Raw genomic sequence first — 24,492 nt, forward strand, 5'->3', positions numbered from 1 at the left:
TTAAATTACATAAAATGACATACAATATGAGCAGGAGACTATTAGTTGGTACCAAGTTGTTCAAATCATACAGGTAACCACACTATAAGAAGTACATAATAGGTGAAACATTGGTTGTTTGGGATTTTTAGTCAACTATCATAACATGATCCATTTGTTACATTAGTGACATCTGTTATCAGCATAACATCACAGGTAGTTATGGTGAGAAATATAAACTACTTGTGCTAATGTGTTTTACATCAATAACAAAGTTTTATGTCATATCCTTTAGGCTGATGTCGGTCGTGAGATTCATGCTATATCATCTTCATCAAAGCCAATATCAAGCTGGACTGCTAGAGATGCCATTCAACAGTGTAGGGAGGCATGTGGAGGGCATGGCTATCTTGCAGGTATACACATCTTAATACTTTGCATTACTATTATGTGTTTTGATAATATTTGGTGGAGTCGTTGGTACACATTATAAAAGTTTTAATATAGTGGACTTGAGCTTATGACATTTTGTGATGGGCTAGCAACTGTTGTTATGTAGCCATCAATTTTCTATGACTCACATTGAGCTGGAGCGAAGGTAATTATTTACTCACCACTGGGTATTATGACACTGGAAAGCAAGCCTGTAGTTATTGGCCTTGTGAATTGGTGGCTAATAAAATTTTGATATATTACTCAGCTGTTCGCAGTTACTAGCGAACTGTGTGCCATTCATTACCAAAATATATTCATTTAACTATATCTAATCCAAAACAGCCAAGCTGTCAAAAAAGAATGCGGCCCTCAAAAAGGCTATGGTGAAAAAAGATGTGAAATCCAAGGTGGCGACCAAGAAATGGCTGTGATGGTAGGTTAATGGTAAAAATTTTAATAATGACAATTCAGGTGAATTTTGGTGCCACTTGGTCTTGGCACAAAATTCACTTGAATTGTCATTATTAAAATTTTACTATTAACCTACCATCACAGCCATTTCTTGGCCGCCACCTTGGATTTCACATCTTTTTTCACCATAGCCTTTTTGAGGGCCGCACTCTTTTTTTTACAGTTTGGCTGTTTTGGATTAGATTTCACTTCTTTTTGTATTTGTATACCCCGAAGCCGGCCTATGACAGGCTTTTGGGCTTGTTTAACTTATCTTTTTATCTTTACCACAGGAAGGAAGAAAAGATGAATCAGATGTTAAATACTTTAAATATTTCTGATTTTATCAGTAAATGTACAATTATATATATAATACATATATTTATTACAGAACTCTCGGTACATGGTGGTTTCTTTGTAACTGAACACTCTGCAAGGTGACTTCTTCTAGCTGATCTCTCTACAGGGTGATTTGTTTGTAGCTGAACTATCTACAAAGTAGCTGATCTCTCTACAGGGTGATTTGTTTGTAGCTGAATTCTGTACAGGTGATTTGTTTGCAGCTGAGCTCTTTACAGAATGGTTTCTTTTTAGCTGAACTCTCTACAAGGTAACTCCTCCTAGCTGATCTTTCTACAGGGTGATTTGTTTGTAGCTGAATTTTCTACAGGATGATTTGTTTGCAGCTGAACTCTCTACATGGTGGTTTCTTTGTAGCTGAACTCTCTACAAGGTGACTTCTTGTAGCTGATCTCTCTACAGGGTGGTCTGTTTGTAGAGCTGAACTCTCTACAGGGTAATTTGTTTGCAGCTGAACTGTCTACATGATGGTTTCTTTGTAGCTGAATGCTCTACAAGGTGATTTCTTCTAGCTGACCTCTCTATAGGGTTACCTGATCTCTCTACAGGGTGACTTTTATCTTGCTGAACTCTCTATCAGGGTGATTTGTTGGTATCAAAACTATCTACAGGGTGATTTTTATACCTGAACTTTCTACAGGGTGATTTATTTGTAGCTGAACCCTCTACAGGGTGATCTGATCTCTCTACAGGGGGTGATTTGTTTGTATCTGATATCTCTACAGGTAGACTTGTTTGTAAGTGAACTCTCTACAAGGTGATTTGTTTGTAGCTGATTTCTCTACAGGGTAACTTGTTTGTAGCTTAACTCTCTACAAGGTGATTTTTTTGTAGCTGAACTCTCTACAGGGTGATGTGTTTCTAGCTGATCTCTCTACAGGGTGATTTTTTTTTGTAGCTGAATTCTCTACAGAATAACTTGCAATGTAATAGGATTCTATAATGGAGTAAATATATTAGCTGAATGCTCTATTAGGGTGACTGTTCTATTAGAGTATCTCGATCTCGCATTAGCTACACGAAGTTGGCTTTCGAATCATAACTCAGTGGTTTGTAATCTGATTCTTCTGTACTACTGCTAGGACTTTCTATGAAGATTATTCCAGCTATACACCGATTTTCAGCTCATTGCTCTAAGCAGTTTGCCTAGTAGGCGTAAAAACTAATACTTTTTTATTCATAAACTTGATCGCGTAATTGTGACACAGGTTGGGTTTTGTGTCATATCTCCATGGTCCTTATCACGATTCCTTTCAAACCACCAAAGGGCACTCCTACGATGGTTACTCCATCTACATAGCAATTTTCAACTCATTCCATGGAGCGGTTTACCCTGTAGGCGTGACAACAAATCAATCTTGTTTTACGCATATAATTGGTCATAAATCCTGAACCATTCATCGGATTTGTACCAAATTTGATACTATGATTCGCCTTTGGAATCCCTTTCTGTGTGCCAAATTTCAAGGCGATTGGAGTACGCATTTGCGTTTTATAGCAATTTTTGCAAGTGTGCGAAAAGACGAAGAAAAAGAAAAACGAAGAAAAAAATTGAAACTTTGGCAGCTCGTATCTCGGAAATGGCTGGAGCGATTTCCTTCAAATTTGGAATGTAGACTCCCCTAGCTGGCGGGCAACTCTGTAGCAAATTTGGTTCCAATTGGATAAGGGATCACCAAGATACAAAGGTATGAAAATGACGTTTTCTTTCTTCCTGTCAATATACCCACGGTGTGGCGCACCGGCTTCTTGGGCCGCACGACACACTATCGTGTCTCTTGATGTGCCATTATAAGAAGGTACTTTTTTAAGTTACCACATTGTCCAAATATGGCCAACAGCTGCAGTGGCCTATCAATTATGATGAAGTATGTCACTCTACTGGTCCTCTATTAAAGACCTGCTAGTACAACACTGCACCTGGTTGAATTTCCAAGACAAGATTATAACTTTATACAACAGGAGATATTACAACCACCATTGTATGTTTGTTCAGTTAGCAGGCTGGGAGAACTGAGAGATGACAATGATCCTAACTGTACCTATGAAGGGGACAATAATGTACTACTACAACAAACTTCAAACTACTTACTAGGCCTCCTGACTGACAAGAAGCTTAAAGGTAGAGTTCTTGGCTACCTAGGTTATCAGTTGTAGGAACTAAACCTTGACCTGGTTGTGTACATTAACACTATCACATAATGGAAAATGATATAACCCTACTATTGTGCTAAGTGCACCAGCTGTACCAAAGATTACCATACACTGTTTGGTGCTTAAACTTTGACCTAGGTATGAACTGTGCAAACTTTGTAACAGGCAAAAACAAAGCAAAATGGCCACAGTAACTGGTTGTTGAGCACATTTGAGGTGTGCAATTAATTTTCTGGTACATCTGGTACAATTCTGTTCTGTGATGTGGTAAAGATTAGTAAGAAGTGAAGCAAGGAAAGTGCCTAAGCCTACAGCCATGCTATGGTGACCTCCCTTGTTTTTCATTTTTAAAATTACTAATACATTTTTTTTTGAATTCCTAACACACACACACACACACACACAGATACGTATGCACGCGTGCACGCACACGCATACACATATAATACATTTTCTTTTGTCTACAGGTGAACCTATATCCTCACCATTAGGCAGCGTAGACTTACTCAATGACTATGAAAGAATATTGCATGGAAGGTTCATACCTAGTGGGAAAGCAGTACTAGATTTTAATGGTGAGTAGGGCCACAAACCACAAAAAGTGTATGTCATACATTGATGTCACAATAGCACCTAGTAAATTAGATTTCTGTTTGTACATTTTTAATTTTATTTTGAGCTTGTAACAATATCATATGCAATGTAACCTAAAAACAAGCTACAGTATATATGTGACTGGATTTAGGAAAACTATCTCTTAAGTCACACATGAGTAGCTTCATGTTTTAAAGATTTTAAACCATTATCATACAGTATGGTAGTACTGTATATTAGGGATCATACAGAACTGGGCTTTTCCAGCCAAAACTATCACCCTAAAATCATTTCCTTCATGACAACTTGGCAGTATTAATTAGGCTCAGCCAAGCCCAAGAATGTCTTCATATCCCAAACCCTTAGTGGCTACTTCACTTTTGAGTCGGTAATTGATACCTGGGGGGTGCATGTTCAGACAAAACATTAACTCTGGTGCCATCTTTCTTTTGATGAGGTATGCGTGGGTTCACCAGTCGTAATAATGTTACAAAAAAAGTTAAACAAATACGTATAAGGAATTTGATTAGGGATCATAGAAATAAAAAGTAGAGAAACAAGGGAGGTTGCCTACACCTGCATATACACTAGTGGACATGTAATCCCTAATTCAGTCATGGGTATAGGCTGAAGTAGGAAAACTAGTCATGAATCACGATGGTAAGTTCATAATAGGGATTGGCCATGTTTTTTGCAAAAAATTCTAAATAGAATGCCTTGAAAAGCACCCTTCAACTCAAAACGACCCTCTGGTAGTTCTATGCAATGAATATAGGTCCACTAGTAAGTATCAAGTGAAAAGGAAACAGTATATGTATTTTTGACCTGTTTCAAAATGACAGAGCATATAACTAAAGATCTATGACAGGGTCAAAATAGGGATTTGTGGTTTACATTACCACCCCAGCAATCCCTTCTTGTTTCATGGCTTTTTTCAGCAATCCCTATTCTCCCTCTTAAAATTTTCAATTTTTTATTTATCTAGTATATCTACAGGTGACCTCCCTTGTTTCCCAATTTTTGTTTCTATGATCCCTAATCGAACTTAAAATTCCTGATTTTTCATTATACTTGTATATTGTAGCTCACCAACAATTTGTTTCACCAAAATTGTATCAGTTTATGAGGCTGGTAGAAAAAGGATGGCAGGATGGGCACTAAATAGGCATCAAAATTGGGGAAGAAAGATACAATTTGAGGCTAGAAGTGAGATTGTTTATGCGTCATGACCCTATGTAGAACCAAACAAGATGCTTGAAATTGATCTCATTGTTTTGAAACCCAAAACTCTAATAGAACAGTCAAGTCTACAGTTGTAATTAATCAAGATTTGATAATCAAGGTATATCCGTGTAATGTGACACTTGTGTTCTTAGCTCAAAGTGTTGGGTGGCTCCAACAAGGTGGTCAGAAGAAAAGACTCTACTGTAGCTGTGTTTACTCAGTTTTTATAGCTACGTATGTGTATGATTGGTAGTGGTCTATATGGGATATATATAAAGATCAGTATTCATGTTTGGTAAATATTCAAACACATGGTATCACAGATTCACAATGACTACTGCTTTAGATATAGTGACTAGAGCACCTTGATCTTTTATGATATTCAAGGTGCTCTAGTCACTATGACTATAACAGTAGTCATTGTGAATCTGTGATGCTATACCATGTGTTTGAATATTTACCAAACATGGATACTGATCTTTACACCCCATATAGACCACTAACAATCAAACACATAGCTATTAAAAACTGTTTGACTACCTGGTTTAGCTGGAGAGGTCTGTAAATAGGACGCTCCCCTATGTCTGCCTAATAAACAAAAGTTGTGCTTCTCTATTATATTTGTAAAGCAATATATGTACATGTGCAGTTGTTTAAACTTGAAAGTGGACTATATGTCTCTTGTTGTATCCACCAACAATGGTATTGGCTAGGTTTGCAGGTGTATGATTTGTTTGCAAAGTCTGTGTATTGAAATGCATCACAACATACGACAAGGCCCAAAATTTGGAAACAATGTGATGAATCCTGTTATGTGGTCAGACATACCCAATAGTAGTGCTCAAAAACTTTCAAAATGTGTTCATATACACCCTGTACAGTAGCCAGAAAATGAGCAGATGTCTGACCATAATTTCAGGCTCTGATCGACAATTCACAATTATCATGGTGTGGTCTTCTGTCTTGTATTTCTCTTCATAGATGCCATTTCAGCTTATCAGTGGCTTGCTTGTTACTTGTTAGTGGAGAGTGACAAGAAGTTGAGCAAAGAAATGACCTCTCAGGTAACTAAAGGAACTCTACCACTTATATTATTATTGAACTGCTACATCATTGCTTAAAGTGATAGTCAAGTGGCTATTAGGTGGTCATCTGCTATTGTAATTATGCTTTTTGAAACATTTTTTTCTTTCTCTTTACACAAAATTCAAGGGGAATTCTACCAGAGGAGGCATGGACTTATGTTCCTGCTATCTAGAATAGGCCATTTCATCTTCGGCACTGTTATAGGACTGTTTCAAAATATTACCGAGTTCATAAACAAATGCGAAGCAATAACCATCCCCCCTCCCTCAATTGGTAACCAGTGATTCTTAGCAGTGTTCATATATCATCATCAATATTGGCACCACATAATGCATAAAACTCACACTGAGCTTGTGAAAAGCAGCTTTACTGCTAAATTGCTTAACCACAGCATAATGGTTATACAAGGAACATTCCTTAACCTGTTCATGTGCTTTCAAAATTTTGTCCTGTTACGATCAGCCATTGTGGAAAAATCTGCTTGGAAAATGTAATGGTAGAGCACACACTTAATTGCGCAAGTCACATAATCAATGCGGATTTCACAGTAACGTGTTCGTAACAGCGTTCTGTGAGAGTTTTTATTTTACAAGAACTTGTACTGAGGAATTGTTACAATGTATTCTCTACAGTGGGCACCCCAACAAGGATTAACAGCATTGCCGTGACTACGTTGGTACAGTACAAGGTGCACCCTCATAACTACTAATCTAACCATGCATATTTGTGGGTTATAGGTTGTAAAGTTTAGGGCAGCCGTTATCCACTTGACCACCACGTTAAGTCTGTGTCTGTTTAATATCAAGCTATACCCTGTATGTACATTATAAATGACACAGTTATTCTTACATGTGGTATAGTTTTCTGCATGTATAGTTATAAGACCAGATAATCTGTTATACAATTATACACCAAGGTTGTTTTGTTGAGTACATGTATTTGAAGCTTGGTTTCATGTAATTGCCACTAATACACAGTACTTAGTGATCACTGTTGTACCCACAGGACACTTTCACAGCTAGAAACAATTCTCAAGTATTCTACTGTCGATCTCTGTCTATTGTCTACATGGAGGTGAGTTGATAATGTACGTTCACATTTCTTTAATTGGATGCCAAGGTTACAATATTTTTAGCCTCTCCGGTTTTTTAACAGCATAACTACAGCGTGGCTTCCATTATCTGAACACCTGTGTACTAGATCTATCACTAAATGAGTCCATTCAGAACTCCTTCAACTACTCTAATAGAGCATAAATTTAATCTCATCCTCCTGACTCAATAAACTCCAGGAATAAGGGATTATTAATTGAGATTTAGCTAATCATTTTGTACATGCATACAGATAGACAATGGCTATTAATGGTGGTTATTTGAGGGCAATGATAATACAGTGCTCCCTCAATTATCCAAACCTCTACTATCTGAGCACATAGTTGCCCAAACAATATAAATGACTGCTCTATTAGAGTATTTTCAAAGATGTATATTCTATCTAATCCAAAACAGCCAAGTGGTAAAAAGAAGAGTGCAGCCCTCAGAAAGGCTATGGTGAAAAAAGATGTGAAATCCAAGGTGGCGGCCAAGAAATGGCTGTGATGGTAGGTTAATGGTAAAAATTTTAATAACAACAATTCAGGTGAATTTGGTGCCACTTGGTCTTGGCACAAAATTCACCTGCATTGTCGTTATTAAAATTTTTACCATTAACCTACTATCACAGCCATTTCTTGGCCGTCACCTTGGATTTCATATCTTTTTTCACCATAGCCTTTTTGAGAGCTGCACTCTTTTTTTACAGCTTGGCTGTTTTGGATTAGATTTCACTTCTTTTTGTATGTGTATACCCCAAAGCCAGCCTATGGTCGGCTTTGAGGCTTTTTAAACCGATCTTTTTTTTCTTTACCACAGGAAGAAGAAAAGATGAAGCAGATGTTAAATACTTTATATTTATTACAGAACTCTCTACATGGTAGTTTCTTTGTAACTGAACACTCTACAAGGTGACTTCTTCTAGCTGATTTCTCTACAGGGTGAATTGTTTACAAGGTAACTTCTTCTAGCTGATCTCTCTACAGGGTGATTTGTTTGTAGCTGAACTCACTACAGGGTGATTTGTTTGCAGTTGAACTCTCTACATGATGGTTTCTTTGTAGCTGAACTCTCTACAAGGTGACTTCTTCTAGCTGATCTCTCTACAGGGTGATTTGTTTCTAGATGAACTCTCTACAGGGTGACTTGCCTATAACTGAATTGTCTATCAAATAAACCCTTTAAGGACCAGCGTCATACATGTACGTCCAAATATAGCCTCACGCGAAAGCCCAGCGTCGTACATGTACGTCCAAGATATTAAGCAGTAAACAAAGAGCTATATCTTCGCAGTATTAGAAGCTATGGGCTTTAAACAAAAACAATTTTGTTTGCCATTATATATATATAGTAGGCAATTCTTTTGATATACAATGCCAATAGACTACGTGAAACTACTAGCCTTCTAATTTTAAGTATATTATATTTACACAACAACAAAACTAACCTTGTACAAATCCGTCCGTAACTTTCGCCTTGTAGCTCATATTGAGCAACAATAAACTTTCACGGCACTCTTCATTTAGAGATGCATCTAATGATATACAAGATCAGGTGATGGCACTCTTTAAAAGGAGTAAAGCAATGGCTTGTAACAGATCGCATCGTGAAGAAGACATATCGTCACCGGTGTTAACAAATCGCTTTGCTAGTTGAAAATGGTAAGTTCTACACACTAATAACTTAGATATTTCTGCTTATTATTGATAGGCAAATCTGTACTACAGTTTGTATTAGCCCTTCCTGCGGTTTTGGTGACGCTACAAACTTGCTAAGTAATAGAATACACAAATTTCATAAAACTTGTGGGTTTTCAGGGTAGGCATTGCATAAATTACTGTAGTCCTTAAAGGGTTAACTGTTTGTAGCTGAATTCTCCACAGAATAACTTGCCAATGTAACATAATTCTATAATGGAGTAAGTTATAAACGTAGCTGAATGCTTTATTAGGGTGACTGTTTTATTAGAGTATCTCGATTTCACATTTGCTACATGTAGTTGCGTTTCGAATCATAACTCAGTGGTTTGTAATCCGATTCTTCTGTACTTCTGCAAGGACTTGCTATGATGATTATTCCAGCTACATACTGATTTTCAGCTCATTGCTCTAAGCTGTTTGCCTGGTAGACGTGAAAAATCGATTGCATAATTTTGACACGGGTTGGGTTTTGTGTCATATCTCCATGGTCTTTATCTCGATTCCACAAAAGGTACTCCTACAATGGTGACTCCATCTACATATCAATTTTCAACTTATTCCTCCAAGGGGTTTACTCTGTAGGCGTGACAGACCTTCGACCTTATTTTACACAAATAATCGGTCATAACTCCATGAATGTTCATTGGATTCCTACCAAAGTTGGTACTTAGATCTGCCTTAATGAGCCCTTTAAGTGTGCCAAATTTCAGCCCGATCCGATTGTGTTTTATGGCGGATTTTGCAAGATGAAGAAGAAAAACAAAGAAATTAAAAAGAGACTTCGTTCGCTCGTATCTCGGAAATGGCTGGAGCGATTTTCTTCAAATTTGGCGTGTAGACTCCCCTAACTGGCCAGCACTTCTGTAGCAAATTTGGTTCTAATCGGATTAGTGATCACAGAGCTACATAGGTGTGAAAATTGCGTTTTCTTTCTTCTTGTTAATATACTCACAGTGTGGCGCCCCAGCTTCTTAGGCCTCACAACACACTGCCGTGTGTCTTGGTTAGGGCTCTTTATACACATTTAAGGAAAGATTAGGAATTTTAAATTTGATTAGAGATTATAGAAAAAAGTAGGGAAACAAGGGAGGTTGCCTACACCTGCAGATATACCAGTGAGTATTTGATCCCTAATTCAGTCTATACCCAAGACCAAGACTGAATTAGGGATTAAATGTTCACTAGTATATCTGCAGGTGTAGGTGACCTCCCTTGTTTCTCTACTTTTTTTTATATGATCCCTATAAACAGAAAACAGTAAAAGAAGTGCCTCTGCACATTCAATCCAAAATATGATGATTCGCACGTCCCAACTATCAATTACTGCCTCAAAAGTGCAACAGTCAATTATGCTTCCCTTTCAGCCCGTTACGCAGCGTTACAAATGAATAACAGTGTTAGAATCGCCTCTGCAATCAATCCAGTCACCACAGAAAATACGTTTGATTCTTGTTTATAAAACGTACTGCATGCAGGGAAGCCATGCACTGTGCTACCGTGAATCAGCACCTTCGGCTGTCAGCAAAAAGAATTGGAACACAAAGGAGGACAAAGGTAAGTCCATGATGCGTGTGCATTGTACGTACTGTGGTATGCCAAAAGGCACGTCTCGGGATGAAGCGATGTCAAGCAGTGAAAAATCAAGCCCATAGCCTTAGTCATTATCGAGTTATGCTTGCCTGAAGGCATCAGGCCGGCAGGCAGTTAGTCAGTAAAAAATTCCGTTTATATATATATATATATATATATATATATATTTTTTTTTTAACTTTCAGAACAATTTATTGGATGCTTTAGGAGCACCCTTGGGGGCTTGGTTATACCTAACCAATACTGCCAAGGTGCCAGGATGGTATTGTGAAGCTGGTTTTTGGGTGATTGCTTTGGCCAGAAAAACCCAAATCTCCATGATCCCTAATATACAGTACTACCATACTGTGTGATGAATAGGCTTTGATTATCCAAACATTGATTTTATGAATATGTCTTGGTCGCATTGGTCCCAGGGGGGTCAGATAATCAAGGGAAAATTGTTTCGTTCATATATCCTGTTTTACCTCTCCAAGACTTAATATCCGTTAATTGATACTGACACATTACAACTATTGTGATTCCTTGTGTATATCTGGCATTTGCACACTTTTAATATACTTTATGCAGTTATATTCAGGTTTGTAATCACCTTCAATCCATTTACAACATGCATCATACAACATGGTAGTGCTGATATTAGGATAATGTATGCATCAGATAATGACAATGCTCACAACTGCATGCTGCACATGTCATGCAATAGAAAATGAAACAATATGGCCTAGGGATCACGAAGATTTCCACATTCTCACAAAAACAAAAAAAAATGTCCAGAAACCAGCCTCACAATACCTTCACAGTGCCTTAACAGGTATAACCTAGCCCAAAGGTGCCTTCATTGCAACCCAAAATGCTCCCAATAGAAATTTTTGTGAGCCTTAGTGAGCCTCCCCTGGTACTACTTGCTTCAACCATATGTCTCATCAGTCCCAAAAGTTTACATAACAAACACGGTAGGTAAGCCTTAGACTAAGGCTTGTGTTATGGCATGTCTAGTGCCATTCTTTCTTTTGTTACAGTATGCATAGGTTCACTAGTCATAATTATTAAGTAAACAACCAAGAATAGAATTTTAAGGGTCATGGAAACAAAAATTAGTGAAACAAGGGAGGTCACCTACATCTGCAGGTATACTAGTGGATCTTATTCAGTCAATTAAAAGAAACTGTGTGATATATGCCTGGTTGATACTTGCATGTGTTATGTGTACTGTAGGGGTTGATAATACAAAGATTTGCAAAATTCTTAGAAGAATCTCCAGATGAAAGCATTCACTCAGTGTTGTCAAAGTTGTGCAGCCTGTACAGCCTGTGGTGTCTTGAGAAGCACACCAACACTCTGTTTGAAGGTAAGATTACTCTAATAAAACACACACTTTTCCTTATGTATATATATATATATGAAATCGTAGGAGGATATTTTACTTCTGGTGATAGCAGTAAGTTGTTAAAAGCTTCAATTCTTCATTTCTGTAGCATAGTAAGTATCACTGCTGTTTTGTATCTAAAGTGGTCATCCATTCTCCCATACAGCTAAAGGATGAAGCTATTGGTCTCTGTGATGTACTGGCACCACCTGATCACATTCTTCAGAGTGCCATTGGGTCTAGTGATGGCCAGGTATATTTTGTTACATGTACAACATTGGATACCAGTGCAGTTGTTTTAGCCTATATATACAACCAATCTCCAAAAGATCAACATTCATGCATATAGATATAACTTGCATGGTTCATTCTAGTCCAGGGCTCTTGTGAATCAGTTCATATGAGCATTTATATTATTGTATGTTGTTTTAGCATGTGTTATCACTAGCTTATGGGTCTATATTACAGCTACAGGGCATGGTTAGCTGCCTCCACACCTAGCTATGTAGACTACATGCACACAATTTTACATTGTGATACTGTCATGCTGTATTGTGTGTGAAGGCCTTGTCTTACACTACAAGTATGATAGCATTAACAGGGTATTATCCACATGTGTAAGTAATGGGTTTCACTGGATAATGACACTTGTCAATAGAAACACCCAGAGGAGGTGTGACATGCAGTGACACGTTAAACACTATCAAAAAGAGTTTATGTTAGTATATTTTGAACTGATGCTTAATCTGACTTTAAGGGATTATGGGGACCTTGAGTACTATTTCCAATGGTATTCTCTTCTGTTGTTGCCGTTTACCCATTTCTTGCAGTAAGCTATTCATTGTGTGACGGTGTCTCTTCTCACCCTGTATTAAACCACTGTTGTTCAGTGGGGTTCACTGAACCATTAATTAATTGCTCACAAGAGAAGCTTTCGACTGGCACCTAGTTTTCAGTGAAACTCTCATAAAGTTGCTTTTTAATTGTTTTATACAAATTCTATGAGCTTAAATGGGTCCGCTGGGAAATACTAGATCAGTGTCAAAAGGTTTATCAAACAGTACAGTAGTACTGTTTAAAGGGGCAATGCGTCACAAATTTGTTTTGTTGCGTAGCCATTCAAGACTGCAAAAATACGTGATTATTTTGTGTACAATAAAATCACGTGTGTCAGTGGATGGGAGTGCATGACAAATAGAATGGAGTGTTGAACTCTTGTCCTCCACCATACACGTATACCCAGCAAACCAACACTGGGATGCCTGTGAACCACTCAGGCACTAGAGTCTTGTGCAGAATCCTCCTGGGACAGGTCTAGTAGTCTGCAGGAGGACTGTCCAGGTCTAGATCTCACATGGAGAGGTTGCAGAACTCAAAGTTCCACTATGACCCCTACAAGGACAGTGAGGCCACATAGCCAAGTAGCCTGGGCTGGTAATTAAAAGGTTCCAAGTTGTTGTTTCCTTGAGCAAGAAACCTTACTCACATTGCTCCAGCTGTATACTGTTAAGTACTGAGTGTTTACTGGGGAAGCAAATGCCCAATATGCACATAATCTTCATTCAAAAAATGACAATTAATAAGGTAGTTTTGCCTAAACAAGCAAACAATCACCTTAGGCCCTGGTTTGTATGGCCCATCCTTACTGCAGCTGGCTACCAGAGCCGCATTTGAAGGATTTGATGCCCCTGTGCCATGGTGGGGCTCCACCCCCACGACTCACCAGGTTCCTGCCAGCACTCAAGATCTGCTGGCTGGTAGTTCACTACAATCTAGTGTTGTGCCAATAATCAGTAGCAGGCTGGTATTGGTTACTAGCCAATTAATTGGTCTTGATTAAATCAAAGCCAACGTTAATCTCCTCTGTGTGGTATAATGATGTGGGGGAGGTTAGATGTAAGTTATTTGGCTTTTTAATTAAGTTATGTGCTGATGGTTTAGTGGTGACTACAAGCCATGCCCATAACAAACTGTCTGGTTTTAGGACATGCCCAACAGTAAAACTGAGGTTTTAGGTTTCTATGCAGTACCAGCCACATACATGTCTCTACTGAATAACAGTAGTAAAATGTACTTAAAACCTGTTTACCATGACTAACTTTTACTTGTGATATACATCTAACATTTAGCCTGGAATGAGCTGTACAGTGGTACTTGTGTCACTAATATGGTATCGGCTAATTCTGTTGCTTAATATTGGTTTTAGTTTGCCATACTGTACGTTAGTTCCAATAATAGGAGTGCACTTAATCCCAAATTGCATGGTTTGTTTCCAGTATTGCACTGTAAAACAGCCAACTAGATCAAAGGAACACAGAAACCATTTAAGTGCAACATAATCGTGATTACATGATTACTAGCAAATGAAAATTACACTGATGCAATAATCATATCAATGGATTAGTATAGCAACATTGAGTTATTACGATGGCTGAAGAAATTGGTTTAGACGATTCTCTTGCTCCTTACATTTTAAACTGGGTAAATAGTACGGACTTTGACTTAGAACCTACATGTGCTGTTATAGAAGAGGTAACTATCCCCCCCCTGAGCTTCTTCAGGCCATTCTTTGCAATGCATTGGTTGAAAATGAGAGTATGTACAGCAATGAAAGCAACCCAAAGAATGTGTGCCTAGCTGATTTAAGCAGCTCAGGTTCAGGAAAATTCAAAACATCCAGTGATAGCAAGCTGAAGCATATAATTGACCTAAATGAAAATTGGAAAACCAAGCATTCTACCACGACCTGGGTAAGGAGGTTTAAGCAGTGGGCGTTGCACAGGAAACTGAATATTACTGATATTAGCCAAATTCCAAGGGATAAATTAGATGAAAGATTACAGAAATTTTATGCTGAATTGGTGAAGCAAAATAGTCAAGAATACAAAACAGAATCTTTGAAAGTTATGCTTGCTTCATTGAGCTGACACATTAAGGGAAAATGCAGCTATAGCATATTAAGCAATGATGATTTTAAATTATCTAGAAAAGTTCTAAATGGGAAAGTTATTGAATTACAGCAACGGGGAAAGGTTAAAGGCCTAATAAAGCTGATCCCATTACATCTGAAGAAGAGGACACACTTTGGGAAACAGTGCTTGGCAAAATGAATCCTGTTAGCTTGAACTATACAATGTTTTTCTTGATCAGCCAGCATTTTGGAACTAGGGTAGACAAGAGAGCATCGTCAAATAAGAATTGAAGATTTAAATTTCAGCCATGGAATTGATGGGAATATTCATGTCATGAAATGGATGGAGGGGCAACAAAACATTTCTTGTCATCAGTATGAAAGAGCTTCTGCATAATTATCCTTAGTTTTTTTTTGTTTAACCCTCCTTGTCTAGTTTTAGTTGGCCCGCTGCATATGAGTTGCTGATTCAAAGCGTCCCATAGATCTCAAATCTCATGGTCCATTATATTTAACTCCAATAAGAAATGAGACATGGGATAACAAAGATGTGTGGTACACAAATGTGCCTCTTGGAGTAAATTCAATAAACACATTTATTCCTAGAATGGTGGTTGCTGCAGGATTGGATCGTACTAATAAACACTTCACTAACCACCACAGTATTCGTAAAATCACAGTAAGAAAGTTGGAACAGAAATAATCATAATAACCAGTCATAAGAATCAACAGAGGCTTACAGATTATGATGAACTAGATACTGATGATCATATTCATATTCAATTAAAAGTAATTGATTGTTCCAGACATATGGACTCCTTCATCTTATGTATCTCCAGCTGCTCCTAGGGTTGAATCTGACAGTGACAGTGATTAGTTATGTACCTACCGTAGTAGTTGAATATGCAGTTATCTACTGAATGCACAAAATAATGATACTGTGTATTATAAACCCTTTAAGGAACATCAAAATTTATACAGTGCCTATGCTGAAAACCTGCAAGTTTTATAAAAATTATGCATTTTATTATTTGAAAAGTTTGTAGTGTTAGCAAAACTCCAGGAAGTAGTAAAATCTATTAACAATTATGGTGGACAAATCGCCTATCAATAACAAACAGCACTATCTAACTTAACCCTTAAACCCACAGAAAACTTTTCAGAAATGCATGTTTACACAATATGGGCATGCATGACAACACTAGATGGGGTAACTTAATTCTTACAGCCTACAAATACACATAGATTAAAAGTGTGTTTACTGGGCTACTTGGAGAAGGTTAAATGAACACTGTAACTACAGTGGCTTACTTGTTATGAAGCGGTGAACAGCGACGAGTCATGTCTCTGTGTTTCTAAATTCTTGCCACGTGTTTAATTTTGATTGTGGGTTTACTCACATGAGTCATATATGGCCTGATGCAGAATTTCATGAAGAGTTGAATGAAAGTAGTTGCAAAGCAATAGGATCAACTACCATCGAGTTATCGACCATTTTATAAAGGTATGTAAAGGGTTTGCATGTTTCCTTACCGAAGTTATTTTCACGGCTAGTTTTGGCTTTACCATTTAGCGTTAGGGTAAAACCCTAGGTGTCATTTTGATCCTTGCTACATCACGAGTAGAATGACATAAATTGCATAGCTGTAGGATGGATGCTTCAAAAGTTACAGCGCTTTGTGCAAAGCATGTGCATTTAAGTGTAAATCCAGTTTTCTGGATTATGCGGGTTTAAGGGTTAAAAGTATGTAGAATGTACCATTTTCAAATAACAGGTTGATCTTTAATGAACGGTGATGATCTTTCTTCTTTGTAATGCAGTTCTTTAAAATTGCTCGTCCATATCTATATAAAGTGCCGCACCACGTGATCTTGTATACCAAAATATTCTGTTCTAATTAAGGAGCACTATGAAAGTTAAATCATTAAAGTCGGTTCATCAGAGAGGAAGATACAAGGCAATTTCTACAAGGTTAGTTTTTGTTGTGTAAATACAACATTGTCTACAAGGCTGTTTCTAACCAGCTTAGTTTCATGTAACATTTTATCATTGTATATCAACAGAATCACCTACTAATGGTGAACAAAATAGTCTTTATTTAAAGCCCATAGCTTCTACTACTTCGAAGATATAGCTCTTTGTTTACTACCTATTCACTTGGATGTACGTGTACAATGGCGAGCTTTCGTGTTAGGCTATATTTGGACGTACATGTATGATGCTGGTCCCTAAAGGGTTAATTAATAATGTACATTTTTATTTGGTCAATATAATATAGTTATATTATAAAGTACATACGGAGTGTCACTATGTGATTAGTTGGCAATCACACACATTTTCATGTAATTAGGGAATAATTGTACTCGTAATCAGCCAAAATTGGACTCAAATGTCTATACTAATCAGCTAATTTGGATATCAGTGCAACACAACTACAATCGATACTAGTTACGTGAGTAATTCCTCTGTAGTTCTGGATAGTGAAATAACAGAACTGGGATTGATAAAGTGGAGCATCCATTTTGTTGGGTTGCCATATCTATGACGATAGATGTGCATAGGTTACATGATACATCATGTGACCATAATGAGGATTGTGTAATAATATGTGCGTTGCCAATCCTTTACAGGGCCAGAGCCCAGAGATTTTGATTGGTCTGGCCATTCATGGATTGAGGTCACAGTCATGCACACTACCTTTATTGATCTACTATGATTATCTGCTTTCATGTGACACTTGACTGCAAGTGCCAAGCTAGGGGGACCTGGGGAAATGCTCCCGCAGGGAAATTTAATAATACAGATGCTCTGAAATGTCATCTGGAAACTATTTTACATACAAAGCCTCTCTCTCCTTTTTGTTAACATAAAGGATATATCCTGGTGATTTTCTACGAGACACAATAAAGAGTAAGTTCTTCGAGATACAGAAGCCATTGGGATTGTGATTGCTAATGCATATAATGGCTTAGACTAAGCAGTGTATTTAGAACGATGGCTATGTTCTATACGTTAAAGTATTCTGATGACTGTTCTATTAGAATATATTCTGATGACTGTTCTATTAGAGTATACTCTCATGACTGCTCTATTACAGTATCTTGATCTTTACAAGTTCAAGTATAGCTGAAAAGTGGTCCACTCCAGCCCTGCTGTATTATGTGTATTATACAAAATCATTGTTATAGTATGCCAATGTAGGGATTTTCCACCGAGCTATGCTATAATACCATCACTCATCTCTTGTTTCACTACTTTTTATTGCTTGGATCCCTACTTCATTTTAAATTGCTTTTAATATACAGGTTACATCAGTTTTGCAGATTTCATCACGTAGAATATTTGGTTGTTACTAATGTGTTTGTGTTACTTCTACAGGTGTACAAACATTTATACCAAGCCATGCTGATCCATCCAGAGGCTTTAGAAAGACCATCTTATTGGCAAGAACTAGTGGATAGACCTGAAGTTGGCTTATACCGTGACAAGATATGTTCACCGCCATCACCCAAGTCTAAACTGTAGTTACATAATGAACTATGTCAATAGTGGATTATAATTAATGATATTTATTAGTATATAACCACCTCAATGTAGCAAAACATTGTATTTATTGTGTACACTGATTCATCATGCTATGTGTATCAGTGTTTTATAAAAGTTTAAATTTATTACCAGTAACCAACTTTTTGTACTGAATGTAAGATTAACTTGTTTATTCCATATTAGCTAATGGTTGCCTTTTAGTGAGTTTCCTTATTGTCGTATCTGAGGTGTTGAATTGTAGTGATATAAGGTAATAAGGCCACTCCAAATAAATTCTCTGTTTCCGTCCACCGCCCGCATCTGGTTACTGTCAGCTCTAAAACTTGTATTATTCCATATTCTTCAATTATTTTCCGGTTATTCTTGCATACTGAAGCCATCTCGAAACGGTGTCAGCAGTGCTATCAAGTTGGCCCACACTTCACGCATGTGTTATTTTTGCAACTTAAAAAGGAAGGATCAAGCTTAAGCATATTATGCAGGTTTTTATAGTTAAGCCAGGCAAATAATGGCTTGAAAAGCTGCCAATCTTATAATGAAGTAATGGAAATGGACTGCCCGCCTGCATGCAAATATGCTTGAGTCCAGGATGGGAAACAGAGAATTTATTTGGAGTGGCCTAAGCAGGTTGTAGTATAACTCCATTCTTTATACAGTTAGTGGTTTATATAATAATGACCTACATGTTGTACTATCACCTCTAGTCTTGTAGGCTGGGGCGAGACTACTAGCTATCACCTTTGTGATGCTTGACAAATGCAAAATGCTAATTCATACTGCAAACAAGAGACACAAGTACTAGAGCTGTTATATATAATTTTTTACCTATTAGGCACTGGGAGAGTACTTGTAGTATGGCATATAGTTAGTATCTAAACATTCGTGGTAAAGTGGAGCAGCAGAAGGATGTTTACTTTCAAGAACATCTCGCACTGTTGTGCTTTTCTGAACATCAACAATTTCAGACAAATGGAGAAGTCTTTCCCTGCCCTGACAGGATGTCTAAAGCATGCTTAGTTTTTCCATTGAACATAAGTTTGGCAAAAGACTAAGCTAATCTTCCATCTGGATCAGAACGATCAAGACGATGTTTATCACCAAGCCTTTGCTGAAAAGCACAGCCCTCTAGTACTAAATCATTCAGATTACCATCCTTCCACAAATTCAATCGTCTTTCAATACAAGAAACATGATCTTTGTTATATTATACGAGATATTATATCTATCTAATCCAAAACAGCCAAGCTGTAAAAAAACAGTGCGGCCCTCAAAAAGGCTATGGTGAAAAAAGATGTGAAATCCAAGGTGGCGGCCAAGAAATGGCTGTGATGGTAGGTTAATGGTAAAAATTTTAATGACGACAATTCAGGTGAATTTTTGTGCCGTTTGGTCTTGGCAAAAAATTCACCTGAATTGCCGTTATTAAAATTTTTACCATTAACCTACCATCACAGCCATTTCTTGGCCGCCACCTTGGATTTCACATCTTTTTTCACCATAGCCTTTTTGAGGGCCACACTGTTTTTTTACAGCTTGGCTGTTTTGGATTAGATTTCATTTCTTTTTGTATTTGTATACCATAGGCCGGCTTTGGGACTTTTTTAACCTGTCTTTTTTTTCTTTACCACAGGAAGAAGAAAAGATGAAGCAGATGTACTTTAAATATTTCTGATCTTATCAGTAAATGTACAAATTATATATATAATGCATATATTTATTACAGAACTCTCCATGGTGGTTTCTTTGTAACTGAACACTCTACAAGGTGACTTCTTCTTGCTTCCCTCTCTACAGGGTGAATTGTTAGTAGCTGAACAATCTATACAAGGTAACTTCTTCTAGCTGATCTCTCTACAGGGTGATTTGTTTGTAGCTGAACTATCTACAAGGTAACTTCTTCTAGCTGATCTCTCTACAGGGTGATTTGTTTGTAGCTGAATTCTGTGCAGGTGATTTATTTGCAGCTGTTACAGAATGGTTTCTTTGTAGCTGAATTCTCTACAAGGTAACTTCTTCTAACTGATCTTTCTACAGGACAATTTGTTTGTGGCTGAATTTTCTACAGGGTGATTTCTTTGAAGCTGAACTCTCTACATGGTGGTTTCTTTGTAACTGAACTCTCTACAAGGTAATTTCTTCTAGCTGATCTCTCTACAGGGTGATTTGTTTGTAGCTGAACTCTCTACAGGTGATTTCTTTGCAGGTGAACTCTCTACATGATGGTTCTTTGTAGCTGAATTCTCTACAAGGTAACTTCTTCTAGCTGATCTTTCTACAGGGAGATTTGTTTGTAGCTGAACTCTCTACACGTGATTTGTTTGCAGCTGAACTCTCTACATGATGATTCTTTGTAGCTGAACTCTCTACAAGGTGACTTCTTCTAGCTGATCTTTCTACAGGGTGATTTGTTTGTAGCTGAATTCTCTACAAGGAAACTTCTTCTAGCTGATCTCTCGACAGGAAGATTTCTTTGTAGCTGAATTCTCTACAGGTGATTTGTTTCCAGCTGAACTCTCTACATGATGGTTTCTTTGTAACTGAACTCTCTACAAGGTGACTCCTTCTAGCTGATCTTTCTACAGGGTGATTTGTTTGTAGCTGAACCCTCTACAAGGAAACTTCTTCTAGCTGATCTCTCTACAGGGAGATTTGTTTGTAGCTGAACTCTCTACAGGTGATTTGTTTGCAGCTGAACTCTCTACATGATGGTTTCTTTGTAGCTAAACTCTCTACAAGGTAGCTTCTACTAGCTGATCTCTCTACAGGGAAATTTGTTTGTAGCTGAACTCTCTACAGGTGATTTGTTTGCAGCTGAACTCTCTACATGATGGTTTCTTTGTAACTGAACTCTCCACAAAGCAACTTCTTCTAGCTGATCTTTCTACAGGGTGATTTGTTTGTAGCTGAACTCTGTACAAGGAAACTTCTTCTAGCTAATCTCTCTAAAGGGAGATTTGTTTGTAGCTGAACTCTCTACAGGTGATTTGTTTGCAGCTGAACTCTCAACATGATGGTTTATTTGTAGCAGAACTCTCTACAAGGTAACTGATATCTCTACAAGGTCACTAGTTTGTAGCTGAACTCTCTATGTGGTGGTTTCTTTGTAACTAAACTCTCTACAAGGTGACTTATTCTAGCTGATCTTTCTACAGGGTGATTTGTTTGTAGCTGAACTCTCTACAAGGAAACTTCTTCTGGCTGATCTCTCTACAGGGAGATTTGTTTGTAGCTGAACTCTCTACATGATGGTTTCTTTGTAGCTGAACTCTCTACAAGGTAACTTCTTCTATTGATCTCTATACAGGGCGATTTGTTTGTAGTTGAACTCTCTACATGGTAGTTTCTTTGAAGCTGAACTCTACAAGGTGATTTCTTCTAGCTGAACTATCCCTTTCCATAGTTGCATGAACTCCCTATAAGGTAAATTTTTCTAGCTGATATCTATACAGGTTACTTGTTTCTAGCTGATCTCTTGAATTCTCTTCAGGGTGACTGCTCTATTAGGATGAGTGCTCTATTAGAGTATGTCGATCTCGCACTTGCTGCACCAAGTTGGATTTCGTATTATAACTCCGTGGCTTTAAGTCTGATTCTTCTACACCATTGAAGAGCCTTTCTAAGATGATTACTCCTTCTATACAGCGATTTTCAAAGCATTCGCCGTAGCGGTTTATCTGGTAGGCGTGGCAAGTAGTCGTTTTTTATTAGCTAATCTCGATTGCGTAATTGTTACACACTGTTGGTTTTTTCATTGTATCTTCCTGGTTTTTAGCTCGATTTTTTTCAAACCACAAAAGGTTTGAGGTTCAATAGTTAACCTATTCACCCACCGATTTTCAGCTTCTTCCCATGCGCGGTTTACCCTGTAGGCGTGACAACATATTGGTGTTATTTTTCGTGAATAATCGATCATAATTCTTTTCCTGTTTATCGTATCCTAGCCAAAGTTGGTACAGAGATGCGCCTTTATACCCCCCTTCTGTGTGCCAAATTTCAAGGCAATCGGATATAGCGTTCGCGTTTTATGGCAGTTTTTGTAAGTGTGCGAAAAGAGGAAGAAAATAAGAAGAAAAAACGAAGAAACTAAGCCAATTTTTGAAGTCGCATATCTCGGGAACGCTTGAAGCGATTTTGCTCTAATTTGGAATGTGGAGTGCTGAAGGTGGAGGGAGTGTCCACAGCAAAAATCGTCTTGTTTCATCAAGGCAGCACAGAGCTACGGAGGAGCGAAAATTGCGTTTTCTTTCTTCCTGTCAATATTTTTTTTTTTATGTTGTTTTTTTTGAAGATATAAAGAAAATAAGATTAGAACATACAAATAACAGTTAAACAATTAAATCAAAAACTGAGTCTCTCATTGCACCAAGGCCACAGGAGCACTTTTGATGTAACGACCTTGTGAAGATCGTGCTCCTCTAATGCATTGGATTGCTGAACGCAGTAAACAAAATGACAATCTACATCTAATCCATCCTAGTACTGTGGCATAAGGGCCCATTCCCCCGGAAGCAGAGAACACTAGAGGGGTAAAAGAACTGTGTTCCACTTCACGGATTCGCAACTCATAAGCTCTCTTCTTTGTTATTTCGTGTTTCCTGTAACATGACTGAAGGGTGGTTCCACTGTTGGATGGTGCAAGTGGGTTAAAAACTCTGACGTCCGTATAACATTTTTCATAACAACCACCCCAAAATCCATTCATGGCAATGTCCAAGCGTGCGCCATCCTGAGTGTTGGCTGTCTTCTGTTGAAATTTTTCATCACTTAGAGGCTGCAGATGAGGCTCAACCTCCACATCATGGCACACTTCAGATAACAATTCAGCTGTGATATCCCTCACTTCGTTGTGGCGTATTGAAGGGAATCCACCCTTTGGACAAGATAGGGCATGATCAACAGAAAAGTTGGTACCACACGCACAGTGGGAAGGTGTACGAGAGGGCATCCAGCCATACCTGAAAACAAGGGCATCTTGAAAGGCAGTCTTGTGTAGGGAGAAACCATGTTCCTGCACAGGTAGGGCAGTAAGCCAGCTAGAAGCACCCTTTTCCTGTGCTAAAGTAACAGCCCTCTGAAGAGTGGGAGTAAGCTTAGAGAACAGTTCCTTAGAAAGAGTGGACAAATTGATAGTCTTGGATTGTTTAATTTCAAGCTTACGGGAGTACAGACTACAACGAGTATTGGCAGTATAGCCAAAATTCTGTGATAAAATGAGTGATCGTAAGGGTGCTGTGACATACATTGAAGCAGAAAACTCAATAGATGATAAAGAATCAGGTGCAACAATGCCTAGACCACCAAATCTAGTTGGAAGGGCAAAGAGTGAACGTTGAAGAGCACCAGGAGGGTCAAAGGCAGTCAAGGCTGGAATAAACTTTGTCAATAAGGCTTTCTCGAGTGACTGGAAACTAGAAGATGTATCAGGGACTGTACGTGTTACATACAGCCAACGGCTAAATAGTCCATGAGTAAAACATGTATAAGCAGCATGAGGTTGGGAGATAGCAATGGAGGTGAGTGTATTAACTTCAGAAACCCACTGGCTAATCTTATCAAAAGTAAATCTTTCCACATACTCAGAGGTGCCAACTGGGGCACCAAGGTGAGGCCTGCCATCAGATGTAACATTTACAGCTGTGTCATGAAACAACTCCTTACCAACAGAGCAAAACTGAGTCTTAGTAACAAGCCATGTCTTCTTTGCATTAGGGAAGTAACCAAAGCTAGGGTCCAGTGAGGAAACTTGGTCCCACCACATACGAAGAGCAGAAATTTTACCACAGGCAGCAGCATCATCTGCATACCACACCTGAGTGACAGGTACAGTGAGTTTCTGAATTAAAGGTACAGTGGCTAGAGCATAAAATGGCATTGCAAGTGGGTCACCTTGAGTTGTCCCTTCCTCAGAGTAGAGAACATCACCATCAACAAAGAGGCAAGCAGGGTGTCGGTAAGTATTTATTAGAATGGTGGAAAATGATGGACAGAGACGCTGGATGTTG

At 38.1% G+C, this 24,492-nt stretch overlaps 1 protein-coding gene across 2 annotated transcripts in view; it reads left to right on the forward strand.

Moving 5' to 3' along the window:
- The window catches only part of LOC136243200 (peroxisomal acyl-coenzyme A oxidase 3-like), a 42,915-nt gene extending 24,286 nt beyond the window's left edge, over positions 1-18,629 (forward strand). For both annotated transcript variants that reach the window (XM_066034719.1, XM_066034720.1), the window contains exons 10-18: positions 275-395; positions 3,221-3,346; positions 3,846-3,953; positions 6,178-6,260; positions 7,288-7,356; positions 11,882-12,014; positions 12,078-12,145; positions 12,199-12,285; positions 18,323-18,629. In XM_066034719.1, coding sequence (XP_065890791.1) covers positions 275-395; positions 3,221-3,346; positions 3,846-3,953; positions 6,178-6,260; positions 7,288-7,356; positions 11,882-12,014; positions 12,078-12,145; positions 12,199-12,285; positions 18,323-18,469 — 942 coding nt within the window. In that variant the 3' untranslated portion in view covers positions 18,470-18,629. The remainder of the gene's footprint in view (positions 1-274; positions 396-3,220; positions 3,347-3,845; positions 3,954-6,177; positions 6,261-7,287; positions 7,357-11,881; positions 12,015-12,077; positions 12,146-12,198; positions 12,286-18,322) is intronic.
- The last annotated feature ends 5,863 nt before the right edge of the window (positions 18,630-24,492 follow it).

This window comes from Dysidea avara, chromosome 13, assembly GCF_963678975.1.
Source record: "Dysidea avara chromosome 13, odDysAvar1.4, whole genome shotgun sequence".
Classification (NCBI taxonomy): Eukaryota; Metazoa; Porifera; class Demospongiae; order Dictyoceratida; family Dysideidae; genus Dysidea; species Dysidea avara.